At 43.9% G+C, this 20,724-nt stretch overlaps 3 protein-coding genes across 3 annotated transcripts; 1 reads left to right on the plus strand and 2 right to left on the minus strand.

The window, feature by feature from the left end:
- Positions 1-599: 599 nt before the first annotated feature.
- GGS23DRAFT_606017 (Thioesterase/thiol ester dehydrase-isomerase) lies at positions 600-4,030 on the plus strand (the record flags this gene model as incomplete). The annotated part of the gene is made up of 6 exons (XM_051519854.1): positions 600-719; positions 771-819; positions 873-1,629; positions 2,018-2,220; positions 2,338-2,716; positions 2,803-4,030. The coding sequence occupies 6 exons, from the start codon at positions 600-602 to the stop codon at positions 4,028-4,030; spliced, it is 2,736 nt and encodes a 911-aa protein (XP_051370459.1).
- A 781-nt stretch (positions 4,031-4,811) lies between these two features.
- GGS23DRAFT_611332 (succinate dehydrogenase ubiquinone iron-sulfur protein-like protein) lies at positions 4,812-6,280 on the minus strand (the record flags this gene model as incomplete). The annotated part of the gene is made up of 3 exons (XM_051520399.1): positions 4,812-5,545; positions 5,638-5,789; positions 5,905-6,280. The coding sequence occupies 3 exons, from the start codon at positions 6,278-6,280 to the stop codon at positions 5,225-5,227; spliced, it is 849 nt and encodes a 282-aa protein (XP_051370460.1). The 3' UTR covers positions 4,812-5,224.
- A 398-nt stretch (positions 6,281-6,678) lies between these two features.
- GGS23DRAFT_129911 (uncharacterized protein) lies at positions 6,679-8,128 on the minus strand. Its single transcript, XM_051511155.1, has 3 exons — positions 7,623-8,128; positions 7,072-7,562; positions 6,679-7,000 (listed from the first exon to the last, which is right to left on the minus strand). The coding sequence occupies exons 1-3, from the start codon at positions 7,769-7,771 to the stop codon at positions 6,867-6,869; spliced, it is 774 nt and encodes a 257-aa protein (XP_051370461.1). The 5' UTR covers positions 7,772-8,128; the 3' UTR covers positions 6,679-6,866.
- Between the last annotated feature and the right edge of the window lie 12,596 nt (positions 8,129-20,724).

The raw sequence follows: 20,724 nt of genomic DNA on the forward strand, positions 1-20,724 counted from the left end.
ACGCCTGTGGACGCGGACCGCCGGAATGTAGGTAGGTGGCTCTGTGATCCGACTGAAGCAGGGCCTATCCTCATTGAAGATGCGCAATGGGCTGAGCGCTGTCTGACGGGTGCAGGATGGATGAGGAAACGGGACACTGGCAGACTTGAGCAGGCAGGCAATTACCTACTTATGTTTGAATGATAGAATTGCCGGCAGAAATACGGCGGTGTGGGGGTGTCGGCATTTGGAACTGCCGGTTACGTTACTTCAGGCAGGCGGTGACCCCTCTAGGAATAGCTTGGCAGGCCAGAAGCCTATGCCTAACTAAGGAGGTACGTAGCGGCAGTACGGCGATGAACCTCGGCTTATGGGGCCGGGCACTTGAAGAGCTCACTCTAGGGCGCGCCTATATCGGATTGGAGGTGTCTCCCAACAACACCGTCTTTCAACACCGTCCACCACCAACTCCAATTGGTATCGTTCACGCACGGCGTATATATATAACCATATATCGTAGCTCGTGTCGAGCTGTCTATTCCAAACCTAGACCCAATTGGAGTCATTATACCTGCTTTACCTCTTCACCAAATCCCCCCTTCCCCCCCAGACCACCGAAAATGAGCGGCCCAGGAGCTGGTTTCGAATACCCCCCCGAGGAGGTGTCGTGGGTGAAGCGCGACGTCCTCCTGTTCGCCAACACCATCGGCTGCACCACCGACGAGCTTCACTTCCTCTACGTCAGTCTGCCTTCGAGAGTCTATAGACTTACTTTTCTAACGACCCCGCAGGAACTCGACCCCAAATTCTCCGTCTTCCCGACCTATCCGGTCATCCTGCGTACGTCGCGCCCACTCTCCCGACATGTTCTTTACTAATTAGCCGTGGCACAGCTTTCAAAAAGACCGAGCAAGACGTTGTCGACTTCTACGCCGCGCAGAAGGCGACTAAGATTCCCGGGGTCCCTGACTTTGATTCGCGCCGGGTCGTCGACGGCCAGCGCCTCATCCAGTTCCTCAAGCCTCTACCCACCACTTCGGCCGGCAAGAAGTTCGAGCTTCGCACCAAGGTCCTCGGCGTCTACGATAAGGGGAAGCCGGGCAGTGTTGTCGAGATACAGCAGGACCTGGTCGAGGCTAGCACGGGCGAGGTCTACTCGCGCGCCATCGGCAGCTCCTTCTACGTCGGCCAGGGCGGCTGGGGCGGCCCCAAGGGCCCGGCGACGGAGAATGTCCCGCCACCGAAGGACAAGAAGCCCGACGTCGAGTTCGAGGTGCAGTCGAACCCGCAGACGCCGCTGCTGTACCGGCTCAACGGCGACTACAACCCGCTGCACGCCCACCCGGAGCCGGGCAGGAAGATGGGGTTCGGCGGCGTCATCATCCACGGCCTCTTCTCCTTCAACACGACTTGCCACGGCCTGCTGCAGAAGCTCGGCGGCAGCGACCCCGCCAACATCAAGGAATTCCAGGCCCGCTTCGCGAGCCCCGTCCGACCGGGGGACAAGCTAGTCACGTCGGTGTGGCGGACCGGCGAGCAGAAGGACGGGTGGGAGGAGGTCAGATTTGAGGTTAAGATCGCGGGCGGAAAGGTGTGCTTGAGCAACGGAAGGGCGCTCATGAAGGTGGTGGGAGAGGCTAAGAGCAAGCTGTAAGTGGGAGAAGGGAGAGGGTATTCTAGCAGCTATTCAGCAGTGAGCGTTGAGCATTGGGGCGGCAATCTGTAAATCGTCACAAATCTTGCATATTCAATTAGCCTTGGATAGCCTGCGAAGTGAAAATAGCAACAATATGGTATCTTCACTTACACAGAATAAAAAGTTCATCCCACGTAGAAAAGGTGTTGGTTGCTGGTAACATTAGTGTACCTATTAGCGCCATACGTAACGACGTAACAGCATCCCCGTAACAGCCCAATTTCGTTGCCTGCCCAAAATCTTCCGTATCTGGCCAGAGCGAAAATATTAGGCGGCCAACACCAAAACACGAAACCGTGAGGAAACTTGGTTGGGAGCCGAATTTCGCCGACGAACTTATAGCGGTATTGTTGCGTGTGTTTCTGGGGCTGCCATGGCTACGGATCGCAAAGTCGGCGACCGGCTATCCTACGAAGGCGCCCTCTGCACCGTCCGATACATCGGCCCAGTCAGCGGCACTGCCGGCAGCTGGCTCGGCGTCGAATGGGACGATCCGGCGCGAGGGAGACACGACGGCTCTCACAAGGGAGTGCGATACTTTACCTGTGAGTCCCTAGGCCCGCCGTCTCCGTGACGGAAATAAGAAGGAAGATGGAAAGGAGAGGGGGGAAAAAAGAAAAGAAACGAAACGAAACGATGGCTAGATTCTAAGAGCGAAGAAGGCCTGTCCAACGCATCGACCGCCGCATCCTTCGTGCGGCCCGCCCGCCCGGCGGAGACGGCGCAGAGCTTCGTGGCGGCGGTGTACGAGAAGTACGCGTCCGAGCCCGCCAAGACGACCATGATCAAGTTCTCGAACAAGGTGGCCGAGGAGGTCGGGTTCGAGAAGATCCACCGCAAGCAGGCCCAGCTCGGCGAGCTCAAGTACGTCATCGTCGACGGCGCCTGCATCGTCGAGGCCTACGCCGCCGGCGAGGAGCCCATCCGCCAGGTGTGCCCCAAGATCGTCGAACTGGACCTCAGCCGCAACCTGTTCCAGACGGTGGGTGCCGTCGTCGGGATCTGCTCCGAGCTAGCGGCCCTGCGGAGCTTACGCTTGAAGTGAGTCCATTTTGCCGCCGCCCAACCTTCCTCCCTTCCCCCCTACCTCCCGCATGCTGCCCCCGTAAATGCTGAACGAAGACCAGCGGCAATCGGTTCCAGGACGTTACCAATGACGGGGGGCTTGAGGGCGCCGAGAGCGCCTTGGGCGGCGTTAAGGATTTGGCGCTCGAGGAGACGCTACTGAGCTGGCCGGAGATATGCCACGTCGCAGCCAAGTTCACGTCGCTCTCGGCGCTCTCGGCGAGCGCGAACCAGCTGACCGCTCTGCCGGCAGCCCCGTTGGCGGGGCTGGCCTCGACGCTGGTATCCCTGAGCCTCGAGTTCAACAACTTCACCGCGCTCGCCGACGTCGCCAGCCTCGCCGGGCTGACATCTCTGCGCAACCTGCACCTCAAGGGCAACCGCATCGCGGCCGTCACGCGGGACGCGTCCGACGCGGCGCCCGTGCTCTCGGAGAGCCTGCGGTACCTCGACCTGTCGTACAACGCGGTGGCGTCGTGGGCGTTCGTCGACGCGCTGCCGGCGTGCTTCCCGGGGCTGGCGTCGCTGCGCTTCTCGCACAACCCGGTGTACGACGACCCGGACCCGGGGTTCTCGGCGCGCGCGCAGGCGGCGACGGAGGAGGCGTACATGTTCACGGTGGGGCGGCTGGCGGGGCTGCGCGCGCTCAACTTCGGCACCGTCTCGGCCGCCGACCGCCAGGACGCCGAGATGTTCTACCTCGGCCGCATCGCCAAGCACCTCGCGGCGGTGCCGGCCGGCCGCGAGGCCGAGGTGCTCGCGCAGCACCGCCGCTACGCCGAGCTGTGCGCGCTCTACGGCGCGCCGGCCGTCAACCGCCGCGCCGAGCTCAACCCGGCCTTCCTCGAGGCGCGGCTCGTCACGGTGCGCTTCGCGCTCCGCTCGGCCGACGGCGGCGCCGAGCGCACCGCCCGCATCCCCAAGAGCTTCGACATCTACGCCGTCAAAGGCATCGCCGGCAAGCTGTTCGGGGCGCGGCCGCTGGGCCTGCGCCTGGTCTGGGAGACGGGCGAGTGGGACCCGGTCGCGGGCTTCGACGACGAGGTCGAAGACAGCAGCGACGAGGAGCAGGAGGATAGGGAGCGAGAGCAGCACGAAGAAGAGGCGGAGGCCGCCGCCGCCGCGCAGGCGAAGGCGAAAGCGGCGGACCTGGGCGAGGGCTCCCCGCAGGACAGCGGCAGCAGGACGGGCAAATGGGTGAAGCGGGAAGTAGAGCTGCACGACGGGCCCCGGCAGCTGGGGTTCTGCGTCGACGGCCTGGAGGCCAATATTCGGGTTGAGTTCCGGTGACACCCGCAGAACGTGCGCCGCCACCTAGCTCGCTGTGTAGCCGCCTTTTTGTCCTAGCATACGGCGGCACATGGGCAGCAACTTCGATAAGAGATATAGGTAGATATACCATGTACACCGTTTCTAAGCTGGGTAGACACGGCCTCCCCTAGACTTTCTCTCGGAAAGCATAGTAGGAGGCGGGGAGAGGGCCGCTAAGCGCGGCATCTTCATGCGCCCCGGACACCCGGGAACTAAGGTATGTAGCCGGACAGCCCTCCGCTTTCAGCGGTCCGGTTGCGGCACCTCTACAAACTGGCAGGGTCTCTCGCAGCGCTGATGCCAACGCGCGGCGCAGCCTACGCCCGCGCGCTCTCAGCCACTACGTCCCTCCTTTTTTTTCTCCCGGAAGAGCGGCGTGGAAGACGAGCTGGCCAGAAGGGTAGGGCGCAGCGGGAGGATTGAGAACGGCCCGGCGCCCGCGCACCTGGGCAACTGGGGCCGAGTACGCTCGCAAGCCGACCCCCAACGACGACCTCCCACCCCTCCCCACCCGCAAAAGTTCTTTTAATGTTATTTTTATTCTTTAGAGAATGTCTATTCCGATATGCCCCCCCTGGGTCGAGCGCGACGACACAGGTACAACCCACGGCGCCTATCCAAACCGCAATAGAAAGGGGAGAAGACGGGGGTGGGGGAAGGGGGAACACCACACCGTTCACCCAACTCCGACCATGCTCGTGTACACAGGGCAGACGCCCGCACGGCTAGCTAGCTAGCTGGCTAGAAGCCGCGCAGCGCGCGTAGCCCAACCGACTCGCTCCTCTCCCGCCCTAGACAGCCTCCCGACAGAAGGGGGTGAGCGAGGGAGGAAGGGAGGCCGCCGCGCCATGTAGCGTACACGTAAACCTCGTCGAGAAAAAGACCTTTGTACAGTGTTTTTTTTGCCTGTCGTCGGCCGCATCCCGCATCCCTATTCCCGTGCTCGACTGTTTCTCTTCTCCGCGTCGTCCTCTCGCGAGCCCATCCCATGTAGCAGCAGTAAGGGTAGTAGCAAATAGCAGTAGCAAGCTCATACCCCGCGACCTGTATCCTCGTAGGGCCCCATACTCCCCTCCCTCCCAGCCTCCATTCCCATAGCTCATTTTTCCCCCTCCTCCCTCTCGACTGCACGTCCCTGGTTTCTCCCCCCCCCGCCCCGTCGGGCCTAGCCTATCAGAACGACATCTCCTTCTTGATTTGGGCGATGGCGTGACCGGGGTTGAGGCCCTTGGGGCAGGTGCGCGTGCAGTTGAGGATGGTGTGGCAGCGGTAGAGGCTCATCGAGTTGTCGAGGGCGGCCTTCCGCTCGGCCTTGCGCTCGTCGCGCGAGTCCGCCAGCCAGCGGAATGACTGTAGCAGGATCGCCGGGCCCAGGTATTCTTCCGAGTTCCACCAATACGACGGGCACGACGTCGAGCAGCATGCGCACAGGATGCACTCGTATAACCCGTCGAGCTTTTTCCGCTCGGCCTTGCTCTGCCGGTACTCCCTGCCCTGTCGGAGAGAACGGATGATTAGCCATGGGCCTATGACAGGCGCAGAAGCCAAGTGGGAGGGGAGGGGCGGAGGGTTCCGCCCGCACGTACGTCTGGCGCGGGAGTATCTCTTTGGAGATAGGGCTTAATCGACTTATATTGCTTGTAGAAGTGCGTCAAGTCCGGGACGAGGTCCTTCACGACGTATGTGTGGGGTAGAGGGTAGATCTTCGTGTCCTTGCTCGTGTCGGTAGGAATGCGGCCTGGGAAAAGTCGTCATCAGTCGCTGCTGCTGGGGGCGGAGGCGCTGGCTACATACATGGATGTATGCATCGCAGCCAATCGCCCAGTCCCTCGTCGCTAGGGGCGGAAACTCACACAAGCACGCCAAGGTATTCGTCCCGTTGATGTTCATGGCACAGCTGCCGCAGATGCCCTCTCTGCAACTGCGGCGGAACGTCAGGGTGGGGTCTTGCTCGTTCTTGATCCGGATCAGGGCGTCGAGGACCATGGGCCCGGTCTTGTTCAAGTCCAGCTCGTACTTCTGCATCCTGGGCTTCTCGGTCGGCGTGTCGGGATTCCACCGATAGATCTGGAAGGTCTTGATGCGCGTGTCGCTGCTGCTCGTCGGCGTTGCGTCGAGGGGAGCGCTGGATACGGACGCCATAGACCGCGCGAATGCGGCCGGGAGCGCCGCTGCCCGCGACGGCGAGGCGAGGCCAAGCAGGCGAGAGGTAGAGCGGAGGGCTGCCATTGCGGGCAATTTCGGGAGCTTCCTCGGCGGGTGTCCGGCTTGGCCGTCGCTAGCAGCAGAGACGAGAAGACGAGACGAGAAGACGAAGGCGGTCGGGCGAGAGAAAATGGTGTATTTATTATTCGCTGGGAAAGTAGAGCAAATAGGCCGCCGAGCAATTATAGCCTGGGGAGTTGGGCGGGAATAGTGGCAGGAGGATGTCCTCATCATCGAACTTTCCGACCCGGGCGGGTTTGCCCTCGGCTATTGGTTTGGGAGAGGGATCCGGCCAATCACATGCTCGCCATTAATCAACCCCTTCGGTCCGTCTGTTGCTCCGGCCTGCACAACGGAGCGTCGACCCACATCCCCAGAGCGGGCAGGTGGCAGCTGAGCCACCCGTCCGAGGAATGATGGCTCACGGCGAGATTGGCCAATGGGCTTCGGCCGCCGCTTTCGACGCTAGAAGGCGGGCCCCGCCGTCGCCCATCCGGGCTTTACCTGAGGTACCTCTTACTATATGGTACCTACCTGTATACACGGCTGTGCACAATACATGTTATGCAATGCCGAGAATACCTGCATACCTGAGTCCTCTATACGCCTCCTACCTTGGGTACCTATCTGCCGTTTCCATTCTCTCGGTAGGTACCTCCCATCTCTCGTCCAACCTACCCATCTCAGTGTCCGAAGGGATATAATATTCCATCGCGCCGACATCCTCCTCTGGACAACACAAATCTGCTGTGTATTCTGCATTAGTATGCACCTAGGAGGTAGTCGGTCGTGGGATGGGCAAAGCTGTAGCTTACGTAGGTCGCGCACGGCTGCAACGTCAAACCGCAAGCCCTCCAACTCTTCCCTCAGGTTGGAGCCAGCGTAAGAGAACGTATGAGAGACCCGACTACCCTGACGAAACTGCACCACGACATTCCGCCCGGTGGCTTTCCCCAGCAGGTGAAGTTTGACATTCTCAAGGGGGCCGGCGAAAGAGGAAAGTTGGCTGATGATAGAAGCCACATGGAACTTGCGGAAGTTGTGAATATATACATGATTGATAACTAGTTTTCGTAGAATCGGCGAGAATTTGCGGATAATCAAAATTATCTCTTGGTAGTGTATATCGGGGCCGTAGACCTCAAGCTCTCTGAGGTTTGCGAACATCGGAGAGTCCAGATGTTCCATATGCACGGGTCTCTCGTCTAGCGAGACGATATGCGTAGGGCTATGACACTGGGTTGGGCGCGCTAGCCAGGTGAAAAAAAACCCCATCTTCCGCGTCGTTGATTGATAGGCGTAGGTACTTGATCTGGGTCATTCGCAACAATAATTTGCGTAGATGGTAAGTCCCGATTTTCCTCACCTCCCCCAGATGTTCTTCGTAAGGCACCTCGCTGTATACGTAGCTAAGCCTAAGGCAGAGATGTAAACTCTCGACAGTAGAGGGTAGAGGCAAGACTGGTTCTCGCATGAAGCTGGGGATGTTGAATACTTCGTCCTCGAAATCTGCATATGGGAGGTAGATGTCCAGTAGCTTCGGATTGGTGCCGGATTTCCCTAGCGAGAGCAATATGCTTTACACGCAGCTTTTACTTACTAAAGGACCCTTGGGGAGGTGTTGATAGATCGAACTGTGGAGGAGACCTAGATGCCTCGGGTCGGACTTGGAGACGCCAAAGTAACGGGTCAAGATATCCTGAAAAGGTTGTATACAAAGCCGCTCGAGTGTAAGGTTGCGAAACGCTTCTGTGAGCATCTCTGTAAATTGACCAGTGTTGAGAAAGGCATGTTGATCCTGCGACAGCTGGGTTAATCTGTAACCAGCCAGCGCCTCCTTGTCCATCGTTCCGTGCTGAGGTGTTGGTCGGCCGGGTGCCGGTCTCCAACGGTGGATTGTCGTGCATACATCGATGAATACGCATCTCACGTAAGGTGACAAGCGTGACTTGGATATGTCGACGAGGCCTTGGAGGCTCAACTCGGCGCACAGAAACGGGATGGTGTCAAAGAACCTCCGGGCAAAGTCGATAAGAAGACCGACTTCAAGGTCTTTGCAGGTCAGGCGAACGGCCGCATAATCCAACACGTCGAGGTACGAGACGATCTAGGTTCAATATATCCAGGGGGAATGTGACGAGACTCGGTGACTCCATTGCTAACCTAAGGGCGGGCGATTCTGGGTAGGAGGCATGAATTCTGTATAACGCTGCATCCAAGTGCCTATTGCCTATGCCGTAACGGAAGGAGATGGGTGTAGTGTAGGTGACGCGACGAGATGTGGGTGAAAGCAGTAAGGTAAGGAGGGAGCGGTTTTGTTTTCCGGTTTGATGGAGGTGGACCTGTGACAAGTGAAATTACCTATGCGGTGCCAGAAGGCATACCTCCTACAGGCAGGGTTGCAAAAAAAAGTTTAAGTTTTTAAGTTAAGTTTAAGTTTTTTAAGTTAAGTTAAGTTTAAGTTAAATTTTTTTCAGCTTAAGTTAAGTTTAAGTTTAAGTTTAAGTTTTTTTTAAGTTTTTTTAAGTTTTTTATATAAGAAATATATACGAATTTTATTATTTTTATACATTTTATACATTTTATACATTTTATACCTTTATACCCTTATATATTTCTATAAAAATCTTTAAAAAATAAATTTATCGTCATTATTAATTAATTAAAAATATTCCTTTAAAACTTATATATTTTTAATATAAAATTTTATTAATAGATTTTTAATTATGAATTATTAATATTAAGATTATAAGTTTAAATTTCCTTTATAAAACTTTTTTATTTTGAAGATATTACTATTAGATGATTTTAATACTACTTTACTTATATTAAATTATTAAAATATAGAATAAAATTATAATATAATGAACAGGAGCAGCGTGGGCACGCTGTGATGGAGGCACGAAACAAGGACTGCCCAACTGCCAACAACTGGCCCAGTGCTGATCAACCAAGATCACAGCTGTAAACAGCTGTAATCGGTTGATCGGCCAGCTGAAAACGGCAGCTGGGAAAGGGGACTAGAAACGGGTAAAGGAGGAGGGCTAGAAAGGCATGGCAAAAGGAGTGAATGGCTGTAGGTCGTGATGTCTACAGGTCTAAGTCTGACTGATGAAAATATAAGTGCGCGACCCATATAAATACACATCGAAAAGGCTACGTGGCCTAGATCAACCGCACGACTACAATAAATATATAACGTCTAAATAAAAAGATAAATATATCAGAATATAAAATTATAAACATGAAAATATTAAAATATGTTTTAATAATAATATAAATATAAAAATATATACAGTAAAATAAAGTAAATATTTTATATTAATAAAAAAAATTAATTATAATTAGGGTACTGTAGTGGTGCGGTAAGACATGCCCTCTTGATGCATTACGTAACACGCTACGATAGGCCTTATGCCTATATAGAGTAACTATAGTTCCCGTAAGTACGGGATATGCTATACTTATTATTTAATTCATTACCTAGCTAGATTATTATCTTTATTATTTTTACCTTAATTAAAGATTCGTTTTTATTATTAAATTCGTCGTTTTTCGATTAGTATATCTATCTTAGTTACGGGCGCTTAAGTTACTTCGTCGTACCGCTATAGCTGAATAAGTGACTTTTGCGTTTTACTTCTTTTCTCCCCTTACTTCTTATACCTTCGGGCTAGCGACTATTACATTTCTACGACTAAAGGGCATAGCTAAAATACGATAACTACATTAGATTCCTTATCTCTCGATTAATATAGCGATATTAGTTTTATTTATCTTAAACTATCGTACGTATTATAGTCTTCGATAAAATGTACTTTCGAGTAAACCTATCCGGGTTTTTAATATCGCGTACGCTTTATTCCTCCTTAGTAGCGACTATCTTATAACTTTTTCGATCCCTTAACCTTTAATCTACGGAGTTTTTATTACGCTATTAGGATTTAAAGGATACCGATCGCCGTCGGCGCCGCTATTTAACCCGCGAAATAACCCGCGTTTTACGTTAAATAAAGTATCCCGCCTTATGGTTATTTATTTACTATAGGGAGGTACGTATAAGCCCGGGAACTTTTATAACGATATTATAGTTATTAGGATAGCGCTTAGCCTTTAATACTTATAACGCTAATAAGCTATCGATATTACGATATAATACGACGACTAAACCGTATTTATACCGATTAGGATATCCCTCGTATAGTTATTTATTTACCATACGGAGGAACTCGTAAAACTCGGGAGAACTTTCGTCGTAATACTACTATTACTAGGGATAGTATTTAGCCTTTAATATTAACCGCTTCCTCGAACCGCTAATAATATAGTATATTTCGTGCGAGTAAATAAAGCTTATAGCGATTAAGGCAGCCCCTTTATAATTATTTATTTACTATATAAACTAAACGTACGAGCGCCTTAATATAAATTACGATAACCTATACGACCCGTTACTCCCTTATTAATACTAAGGGCGGATAAAGGCTAATAGTAATTATACCTTAACCGATCTTACGATAGCTTCTTTTTCCCTTTAAACCTATTAATCGATATAAATTAAATATATAGATACTAATAACTTATTATACTAAAGGTATTTTAGGATATCTAGGCGTAGCGATTCGACGATATAATATACGATATAATATAGATATTTATATTAATAATATAAATAGGAATTAATAAATTAATAACTACTAATAACCGATAGTTTTAAAAAGAATTAGGAATTAATATTAATAAGACTACGTAGATATAAAGGATTAGGGAAACGAAATTAAAGTCGAGCTAATAGGTATACCTATATATAAACTAGCCCTATATTACTAACTAATAGCTAGCATGGCGAGAAGTATTAATATAAGCGTAAAACGGCGCCTAGCGGTAATACCGCTAATATTATTAAATAGCCTTCGTTAGATCGAAACCGGCTTATGGCTATAACCGATATCGTATTTAGCGCGATTCTTTACTCGGGATTTATTCCCTATACGTATTACCTTAACGAAGATTATACGTTAGGAGTTCTAGACCTTAATAGGAGGGATTATCGTCGATTTATTTATAATAATTAAATTATTAATCTAAGGAATACGTATCGTACTTTAATTAGGCGTTAACCGATTAAAGAAGCTCGTATAATATCCGGATTTTATCGATCGGAATAATATAATAAATAATAATATACCCATACTAAAGGAAAAGCATTAAGATATAAATAATAACTATCTTATCTTTATTCCTATATTAGATAATAAGATCCTTACTACCTCCCTTTTTACTTTATACCTCGTACCGTTAAACTAAACGGAATCCATAGCTAAGAAACGGAGTAAATCGCCATCGGAACTTAAAGTAATAAAAACCAAACTACTAATAAAGACCTTAAGAGTCGATACTAGCTCTCCGTCCTTATATCCGCCCGAAGAAAAGGAGAACGACGATAAAACTCTTACTTAACTACCCTTTAATCGCGGCTCTATACTTATTCCGTTAATTCTTATGGTATTATCTTAAAATAATAATAACGGGGCCTTTAGTAATTAGAATATACCGGTAGCTATTCCGATTATCGTAATACTAATTATTAGATTCCCTAACCTTACCGATTACCCTAGGCTTAAGTTTAATAAATATAACGTAACCTAATAGCTAGAAAGAGTAAATCGATTATTTAACCGCTACCGTATAAACGACGACGATAAGATTAAGAAGATCGGCGAATGGATTACGATTAAAACCATTAGGGAGCGTATTAACGACGTTACGAAGGATTAAACGATCTAAAGAGTTATCGTTATAGCCTTAAAGTACCGTTTTAAAATTACCGATAAACTAAACTAAGCTAACGTTAAACGTAAACTCGTATAACTAAAACGAAGTAACGTAATTAACGATTCTAAGGCGATTTTTACGTATCTTATAAACTATAAACGTCTTTCCAAGCTCGTAAACGATAACGGAAAGCTTCTTTAAAAAGTAAGATACCTAACCGATAAACTCCGGATATTCTTAATTATAAAGTTCTATAAGACGGGAGATTATAACCATAATAAGATCGGAAATATCGACTACCGGATTCTTTATACCTAGCTTTATAAGTAGGCGGAACGTCGTATAGTAATATAAATTACCGATAGGGCCTAAGCCGAAGAACGACGATAATAAAAAACGGTAACTTTCGAAGAACCCGAGAAGCCTATAATGTAAATAATTTAACGATTAGCGACTCTTAGCCTTTAAATACTTTTACTATCGCCTCTTTCGTAACCTAGACCTTCTTACGGCTACTTAAGTATTAGTTAGGAAGCTAGTATATAGGTCCTTTACGATTAACTTAACGCTCTAGAAATAAAGATAACTTCGTAGAACTACCGTTAGGAAAGTAGCTCTTATAGCCCTAGGGATACGTACGGCGCCGATTAATAATATTAATAGGAAAACCCGTTCCTAATAAACGCGGTTCGGAACCTAAGTCTTTATAACCTATAAACTAACGGAAGAACCTTAATAAGCTTTAAACGTAATATTATATTAAATTACCGAGACATACGTAGTAGGATTTTATTAACTTAAACGAGTAATTATAAGAAATTCGAATATTAATTTTATAATACTTTCGATCGGCTTTATAACTATAGCCGTTACCCGCTACTAATAAATATAACGTAGAATCGGTTCTACTATAAGAATAATAAGCGATTATATTACTTCGAGAACGAAAACCCGGATAAGTTAGAGTTAACGCTAGTTTTAGGATCGATTATTACTTAAGTTAAGCGTAAAGAAGAACCGATCGCTTATTATATCTTATTTTACGTATATTAAAGTAAGAAATCTCTAGAGTAGGTACGTAGGATGGTATATTATTACTTAACCGGAAAGCTAAAGCTTATATCCTTTAACTTACGATATTTTAAAAACGAGGAAGTAATATTAAAGTAAGAAGAAATACTAAGAGCTATATCGGAAATTAACGTTATTTAAATAATCGAACGTAAATATAGCTACGAATTATACGAAACGGAGATCTTAGGTTATAATTAAACTAAGGATTTTATCGACGACGAGGGTATTTATTATTATAAGGGTATTATTAAAACGGACCTAGTTAAAGTTAACGTAATTAAGTAAACTAAAGGTCCTAACGGCGAATATATCGAAAGAGAAGTATTTAATTAGGAGGATATAGAAGTTCTATCGTTATAGCTTAGGCGTAAACCGACTAAAGCCGGTAAAAACGCTACTTCGAATACGAATAACTTAGTTAGGAAAGCGAAAACTATTAACGAATTATTAAGAGAATTTTAGTTAGATAAGATTAATAAGAATAATAGAAAACGCTTCGAGGTTTCGTAGGACGACCTAATTAAGTTTATATCCGGGTTTTCAGAATAAGTAGTTAAGTACCTTACGATACGCGTTATAGAAATTAACGAAGATTAGCCTAAGGTTATTAAGATTATAAAAGAATAGGTATAAAAGGATCGGAAAGAAAGCGTTAAGATACCTAGCGTATCGTAAACTACCGCCTCGTTTATTAATCCTTCGAGTAAAATAGCGGTAAATTTTATTATCGCGAAGGATATTAAAAACTATATCCGGCCTCTCCCTAAGCTAATAGTTAACGTAAGACCTAACGAGAACGAAGCTCTCGTATTTACGGTAATCGATATAGGGGCGTAGTTTAATATAATCGTAAAAAGCTATATAAAGAAGTAGCGTTTCCTTATAACCGGTATTAAGGCGATATAGCGAGGTTTTAGATCCTTTATAGAGACCCTATATATAGGAATAATCGACGGTCTTATTTAGCTTACCGATTATTACCTTCGCTTACCGATTTACGTCGTTAAAAATAGGTTCGTTAATTACTTCTTATTACTTAATATAAACTTTATCTTTTAGTTCCGTATAAAATTCGAATTCGACGGAAATACCTTTATAAAAACCGTTAACTTTAACTCGGCTTAGATAATAATTCCTTTCGTTATTAACTTAAAAAGCGATATGCTATTAAGCCTTATATTCGGCGATTAAGAAAACTAAATGCTATTGTAGTGGTGCGGTGGATCTAGGCCACGTAGCCTTTTCGATGCCTATTTATATGGGTCGCGCACTCATATTTTCATTAGCCAGACTTAGACCTGTAGATATCACAGCCTACAGCTATTCACTCCTTTTGCCATGCCTTTCTAGCTATCCTCGTCTTTGCCTTTCCAGTCTTCCTTTCCCAGCTGCCGTTTTCAGCTGGCCGATCAACCGATTACAGCTGTTTACAGCTGTGATCTTAGGTTGATCGGCACTGGGCCAGTTGTTGGCAGTTGGATAGCCGTTTCGTGCCTCCGTCAGCGTGCCCACGCTGCTCCTGTTCACTATTAATACCTTAGGCCGCTTTAATAGCGTATATAGGCCTAAAAACGCGTTCCTAGCCGAATACCTAGAAACCGGCGTTAGCCTTTAAGCTAAAATTAATTATACCCGCCTTTATAACGACGATATAGAGGTAATATTTATTTCCGAAGCTAAGGACTTATCGGCCTTCGAATTTAGCTTAGATAAAGAAAATAAAGCGATCGCTAGATTAAGCGACGAAGAATTCCTTTACGTCTTTAGTAAAGCCGTTACGAAGGTAATTCGATATACGACGTAAGAATCGAAATAATATAAGCGAAACCTAGCCCTTATTTCGGAATTAATTTATTAAGCTAAACGTACGTTTTTAATTAATATTATATATAAGCCTAAGTCGCGTAAAGTTTAGCCCGTAAATAACGTACCGTTAAACGGTTAAATACCGCTAGGAATATTTAATTAAAAGGATTAAGTAATAAAGGAGGTTAAATCGAAGTACGAACCGCTAGAGATATTATAACGCGATAGATCCTATGAGAATATTATATTAAGATTCGCTAATAACTTCCGAGGTATTAAATTAATAACGGAAAGACTTAACGCTATTAAAGTAGGTTTATTAGATACGGAATTAATCGATTAAGAGAAAGACGTATTTATTAAGATCTTATACCGAAGAGAGATAGCCTTAGCTTAGGATTTCTTTAAAATCGGGAAAATCCGACCTAAGGTTTACCCCGATTATAAGATTAGGACGGTACTATATAACGCCTAGTAAGCTAAGGGCATCCTTATCCTAATATCCCTTAAGAAACGAGTAATCGAAGTCTTACGTATACGATTAAAGAACGAAATCTTAGAAGAAAGTTACGGTCCTTATCGAAATACGTAATTCGTAATCGAAAAGAAAGATAGTAATTTACGACTTATTAACTCTACGATAAAACTTAACGCCTAGACTATTTACGACGCCTTCCTATCCCGAAATAAAGACTCCTTTGCTTAAGAATTCGTTATATATTTAATCCTTATAATCGTCGACTTTTTCTCTAGGTACGATTAAGTAACGCTAGCGGAAACGAACCGTAACCTAACTACGTTCGTTATTTTTATTAGCCTTTTACGTATAACGATTCTATTATAAGGCGCGACGAACTTAATTACCGCTTTTTTCCGAGCCGTTATACGAATTCTTTACGATTTAATCCTTACTAAGTACGAGTCCTTTTTCGACGACGTTAGTATTAAAGGGCTAGTATCGAAATACGATAACTAAGAGGCTTTTCCGGAAATACGACGCTTTATCTTAAAGTACTTAGAGAATATCGACGCCGTCCTTTTAAACTTCGAATTAGCCGGTATTATTATTAGCGCCGTTAAGTTTACTTAGTATAAAAGTAGTACGGTAATCGTCGGATATTTATACGGTATAAACGATAAAAAGCCCTCGGAAGCGAAGATAGTTAAGATCTTAAAGTAGAAGTTATATAAGAATATAAACGAAATAAAGTCTTTTATTAGTATTACGGTTTTCTTTAGAATATAGATCGATTATTACGCTATAATCGTTAAATCCCTCCTAATATTAATACGTAAGAAAGTATACTTTATTTAAAGTATCGATTAATAATATGCTATAAATTTACTTAAGATTACTCTTATTAACGTACCGGTATTAATTATTTTAAATTATATTATCGAATAATTAATCCGAGTAAAAGTCGACGTATTAAGAAACGGTTAAGGTTACGTATTAGGTTAAGATAACGATAAAGATAACTTTAAACCCTCGAGATACGAGTTAGGGATCTAAAGAAAGGCGGAATTAAATTACGACGCTACGAAACGAAAGTATCTAGGAGTTATTATTGGTTGACTAATAACAGCTTAGGTAGTTATACTAAGCTGTTATGCTAATAAAGGAAGTAACTATATACCTTTCTACCTAGTATAAAGGGTAGGTTCTTTCTACCTATTTATAAATAGATAGTTAGTTCCTTAGACATTAATATTATACTAATCTTACCCCCATCTTTTATATCGTTATTCGTTACTTTGCTTTATACGTACGTACCTATTAATACTAATTAGTATTATTAGAATAACAATATAAATTAATAAGGTTAGAAGTATAATTATCGTAATAAATCTTTCGGAAGTTATTACGATAGTATAAGCGATACTAACGTTATTTATACTTCCCTACTCCTAGCGACTATATAATAAACGACCTTCTTTAACCTATACTAAACCCTTTTATTCCTTTTTCGTAATACGAAGACCCTAGCTCTTCCTCTTTATACTTATTCGCTATGTTAGATAATTAAGCGGAAAGTTTAGTATAAACCGCCGCGAGGCTATTACCGGTATTTCCTAGAGAGCCTAGGTAGTAAATATAAATATAAAGATAACTATAGTATAAATATAATACTAACGAAGACGGGCTAATACGGCTTCTCGGCTATTTATAAGGGCGCGCCGTAATATTCGTCGCATTCTTCGACGCGTTAGTAGTAAAGTAAATAATAATTAATACGGCTTAAGTATCTACCGCTTAAAAGGTAATATAAGCGTTACTTATTCTCGAAGACTTAAAGGAGACCGATAGCCGACCCGAGGCTAGCCGGATAATAAAGGAAACGTTCGAATACTTCTAAGATTATTTTTAGGGGTATACGAGGATTAATTTCGATAATATACTTAAGTTACTTCGATCGGCGTTAAGAACTACGTTAATATAAAGAGGCGTATACGTAAGGCGGTATAATATTAACTTCGCCGTTAATCTAGCTAATTTAGTTATTTAACCTAAGCTTCCCGTATAAAATTCGAATAAGTTATAATTAGCTTAAAACCGATAGCCTAACGCGTTAGTATGGAAGGTATCGGTTTATAATATAAAGAAAGGACCGGTTTATTCCGCGGTTCTTAAGTTATTACTCCATAGTTCCATGTAGTTTATTTTACCTATTACGGGACCTAATAAACCTAGTAAGCCTTAGGAATTTTTAATAAAAGGTAATTAACTACGGACCCTAGCGGTATAAATAAGACTACCTAGGATAATTACTACTTCCTTTGGACCGCTTTTAACCTAACCTCCCTTTACGCTAGCCTAATCAGCTTATTAACCGCGTAATTAAGCGCCGCCGTAATTAACGTCGCCCCTTAGGTATTAACCTCCCCCTCCTTAGCCCTAGGCCTAACTACCTACTTAACCCTCTACCTAACCTCCTACGTAACTACCCTAGACGTTACTCCCTCCCCTTACTTAAGTTAATCAACCTCTCCCTTTCCTTCCTACTAATCCTAACTAGGGATATCCGTATCCCTATCCTTTAATAGGATATCCGTTATATCCGGGTTATTTATTATTAAGGTATTATTAGGGATATAATTAATAACCGTAATAACCGCCGCTGCCGCCGACTTTACCTTAGATATAATTATACCTAATAATAATAAGGAATGTATTAATATTACCCCCTATAGGAGCTTAAACTAACCCTTATGCTATAGCGTCTGGATAACCTACGGGATTTTAACCTACCGCGTTACCTCCTCCCCCTTTCCCGCCTCCTCCTCCTCCGCCGCTAGTATTTAGTTCTTTAAACGCTAGACTAAGACCCGTAAGAACACCCGTACCTTACGGTTCCTTCTTCCCGACGGTTCTAAGGCCTACCCTAAGACCTAATCTAATACTACCTAATATAATTTCTATACTTATTAGTAACTAATAGGATCTAACTTATTACGCTATACTACCTTAAAGAGTCGCTAATAAATTATGCCTTATAATTATCGTAGGTTAGTTTAAAAAGGCGTAAAATAAGGAGAATAATTATACGGAAGAAGTATATAATATCCTAGAAAATAAGTTTAGGTTCTTTTTCGATATTTATTATACTAGTAAAATACGATAAACCTAATTCCATATAGTATTCTTTATAATCCTCTCGGGCCGAGTAACTATTTACTTCTTATATAGTATCCTCCGGTATTAATACTTCGCCGATATATACCTAATAATATAATAATATTTCGATATTAAATAGAATAAAGTATAGTATTATTATAATTAAATAGTAATTACATTCTTTAGCGTAAAAGGAAAGAAAAAGAATAAAGGTAAAATTAATCTCGAAGTATTTTAGTTATTCTTAGATAAGTTATTATTATACTAAAAGGTATTAGGCCCTATATTTAGAAAAGAATAGCAACTAATTACGGTAGTATACCGAGTATGCCGTCTTATGCTTTAACTCTAATATACTTTCTTCGAATTATTTACGCGCGTTAAGGATCTAGTAAATAAGCTTAGGGCCTTTATCGGTACCTATGAGGTTCTTAAGGGAGTACGTTAATTTATAACAACCGAAAATAGCGATAGTAATAACGGCGAGGATAATAGAGCCTTTTACGTTAATCGAAAGTATTACCGTAACGATAAAGGCGGTAAGTACTATCCTAAATAATAAAATCCTAAAATAAAACGTAAATACTAGATTTATAAGAAGGAAGGATATTAGTCGATAAAATATCTATTAAATAAGCGAAAAAAGGTAAGGAAATAATAAAAGGCACGAAGAAGTTCTTTAAAGAATAGCTATGCGACGTTCCTAGCTAATTACGAAGGATATAAGGACTTAGACGTATTTAACTAAGATACCGAAGGAACTACTAACGGAGTAGAAGAACCTATAAGCGATTAGTTTCTAACTATCGCATACTTATCCGATAAAGCCTTTTAACATCGACTATTTACCTCCTTCCTAAATAAACCTAAGTCTAAGCCTAATATAATCTTCATTTTAAACCGGTATATAAAAAGCATTTTCCAGGGAATAATACCCGATATAAGGGCTACGCGTATTTCTATAATCGGAAAAGATTAATACCTTACGCTTATTAACGAATATTCCGATAAATAACTACGTATAAATAAGAACCGCGCCGGAAAAGCTAATATTAGGTTTAAAGACGGACCTCCTATCGAATTACTCGGAACGGTTACGGTTAATATATCATTTAATTAAGTAAACTTTTATATAATAGAAACGGATACCCCTTTCTTATTATTAATTAAGGATATAAACCGATTCGGAGTATACCTTAATAACGTTACTAATTAATTAATATATAAAAACGGTATTACTATTAATGTTATCCGTAAGTAAGAATATCTATGGTTTTACTTAGAAGACTCTACCTTCTTTACGGAGGTCGAATTACGAAGACTATATATACGTTTTAGTTATTTATTAGTTAGTAAGCTATATAGCCTTTTAAATAAAGCCGGCTATAACGTCGATATTATTAATATTAAGGAAATTAATAAGTTTTATTACTATTATTAAATTAAGGGCTAGGTTCTGTAGAGGTTTAAGTTTAGCTTTAAAGACCCGGATATAGACTTTAACTACGAGATAATAATTAATATTATATACCTAGACTAGTACTTAGTTCTATACGTAATTAACTCGGCTATTAGCTTCTAGGTAATACGGTTTATACGAAATATATTAGCTAAGGAAACGTAGGATTAATTAAAATAATACTAGATCGATACCTACCTCGGACCCCTTAATGTTATTACTTATAACGCCGGTATTAATTTTAATAGTACGGAATTCCGGAACGAAGTACGACTTATAGGGATAACTTATTATTAAGTACCGGTAGAAGCGTATTAGTCTATAGGTAAAATCGAAAAATATTATGGTTCTATCCGCCGAACTTATAAAATTATTACCGAGGAAATATAAGGCACCGGTTCGAAAGCGTCGCGACTTTAGATAGCGGTTAAGGCCGTTAATAATACCGCTAATTCCGACGGCTTCGTCCTAACTCTCCTGGTTTTTAGCGCTTACCTAAGGATTAATATAGATTTACCTCCGACCCCGTTTTAAATATAAAGAACGTAGGTAGTTTAAAAGGCAATGGTTAAGGTTAAAAGGATTAAGACTTAACGATCCGTTAGAGATGCCCTTAATATACGTAACGGCCTTAATACGTAGAAAATATTCCCGATATCTCTTTTAATCGGTAGCGAAGTACTAGTCTACCGTAAGAAAGACGGATGGAAAGAGCTATATAAGGTTATCGCCGTTATA

The sequence above is a fragment of the Durotheca rogersii genome (assembly GCF_024521655.1).
Source record: "Durotheca rogersii strain YMJ 92031201 chromosome Unknown GGS23scaffold_16, whole genome shotgun sequence".
In the NCBI taxonomy this organism is placed as follows: Eukaryota; Fungi; Ascomycota; class Sordariomycetes; order Xylariales; family Xylariaceae; genus Durotheca; species Durotheca rogersii.

Excerpts from the sequence above, each read along its gene's own strand:
- GGS23DRAFT_129911 (XM_051511155.1), bottom strand. The coding sequence starts at position 7,771 with ATGCAGATTTCGAGGACGAAGTATTCAACATCCCCAGCTTCATGCGAG. Across the intron at positions 7,563-7,622 it reads ACGAAGAACATCTGGGGGAG|TACCTACGCCTATCAATCAA; the intron begins GTGAGGAAAATC and ends ACCCAGATCAAG. Across the intron at positions 7,001-7,071 it reads TGCAGCCGTGCGCGACCTAC|ATTTGTGTTGTCCAGAGGAG; the intron begins GTAAGCTACAGC and ends AATACACAGCAG.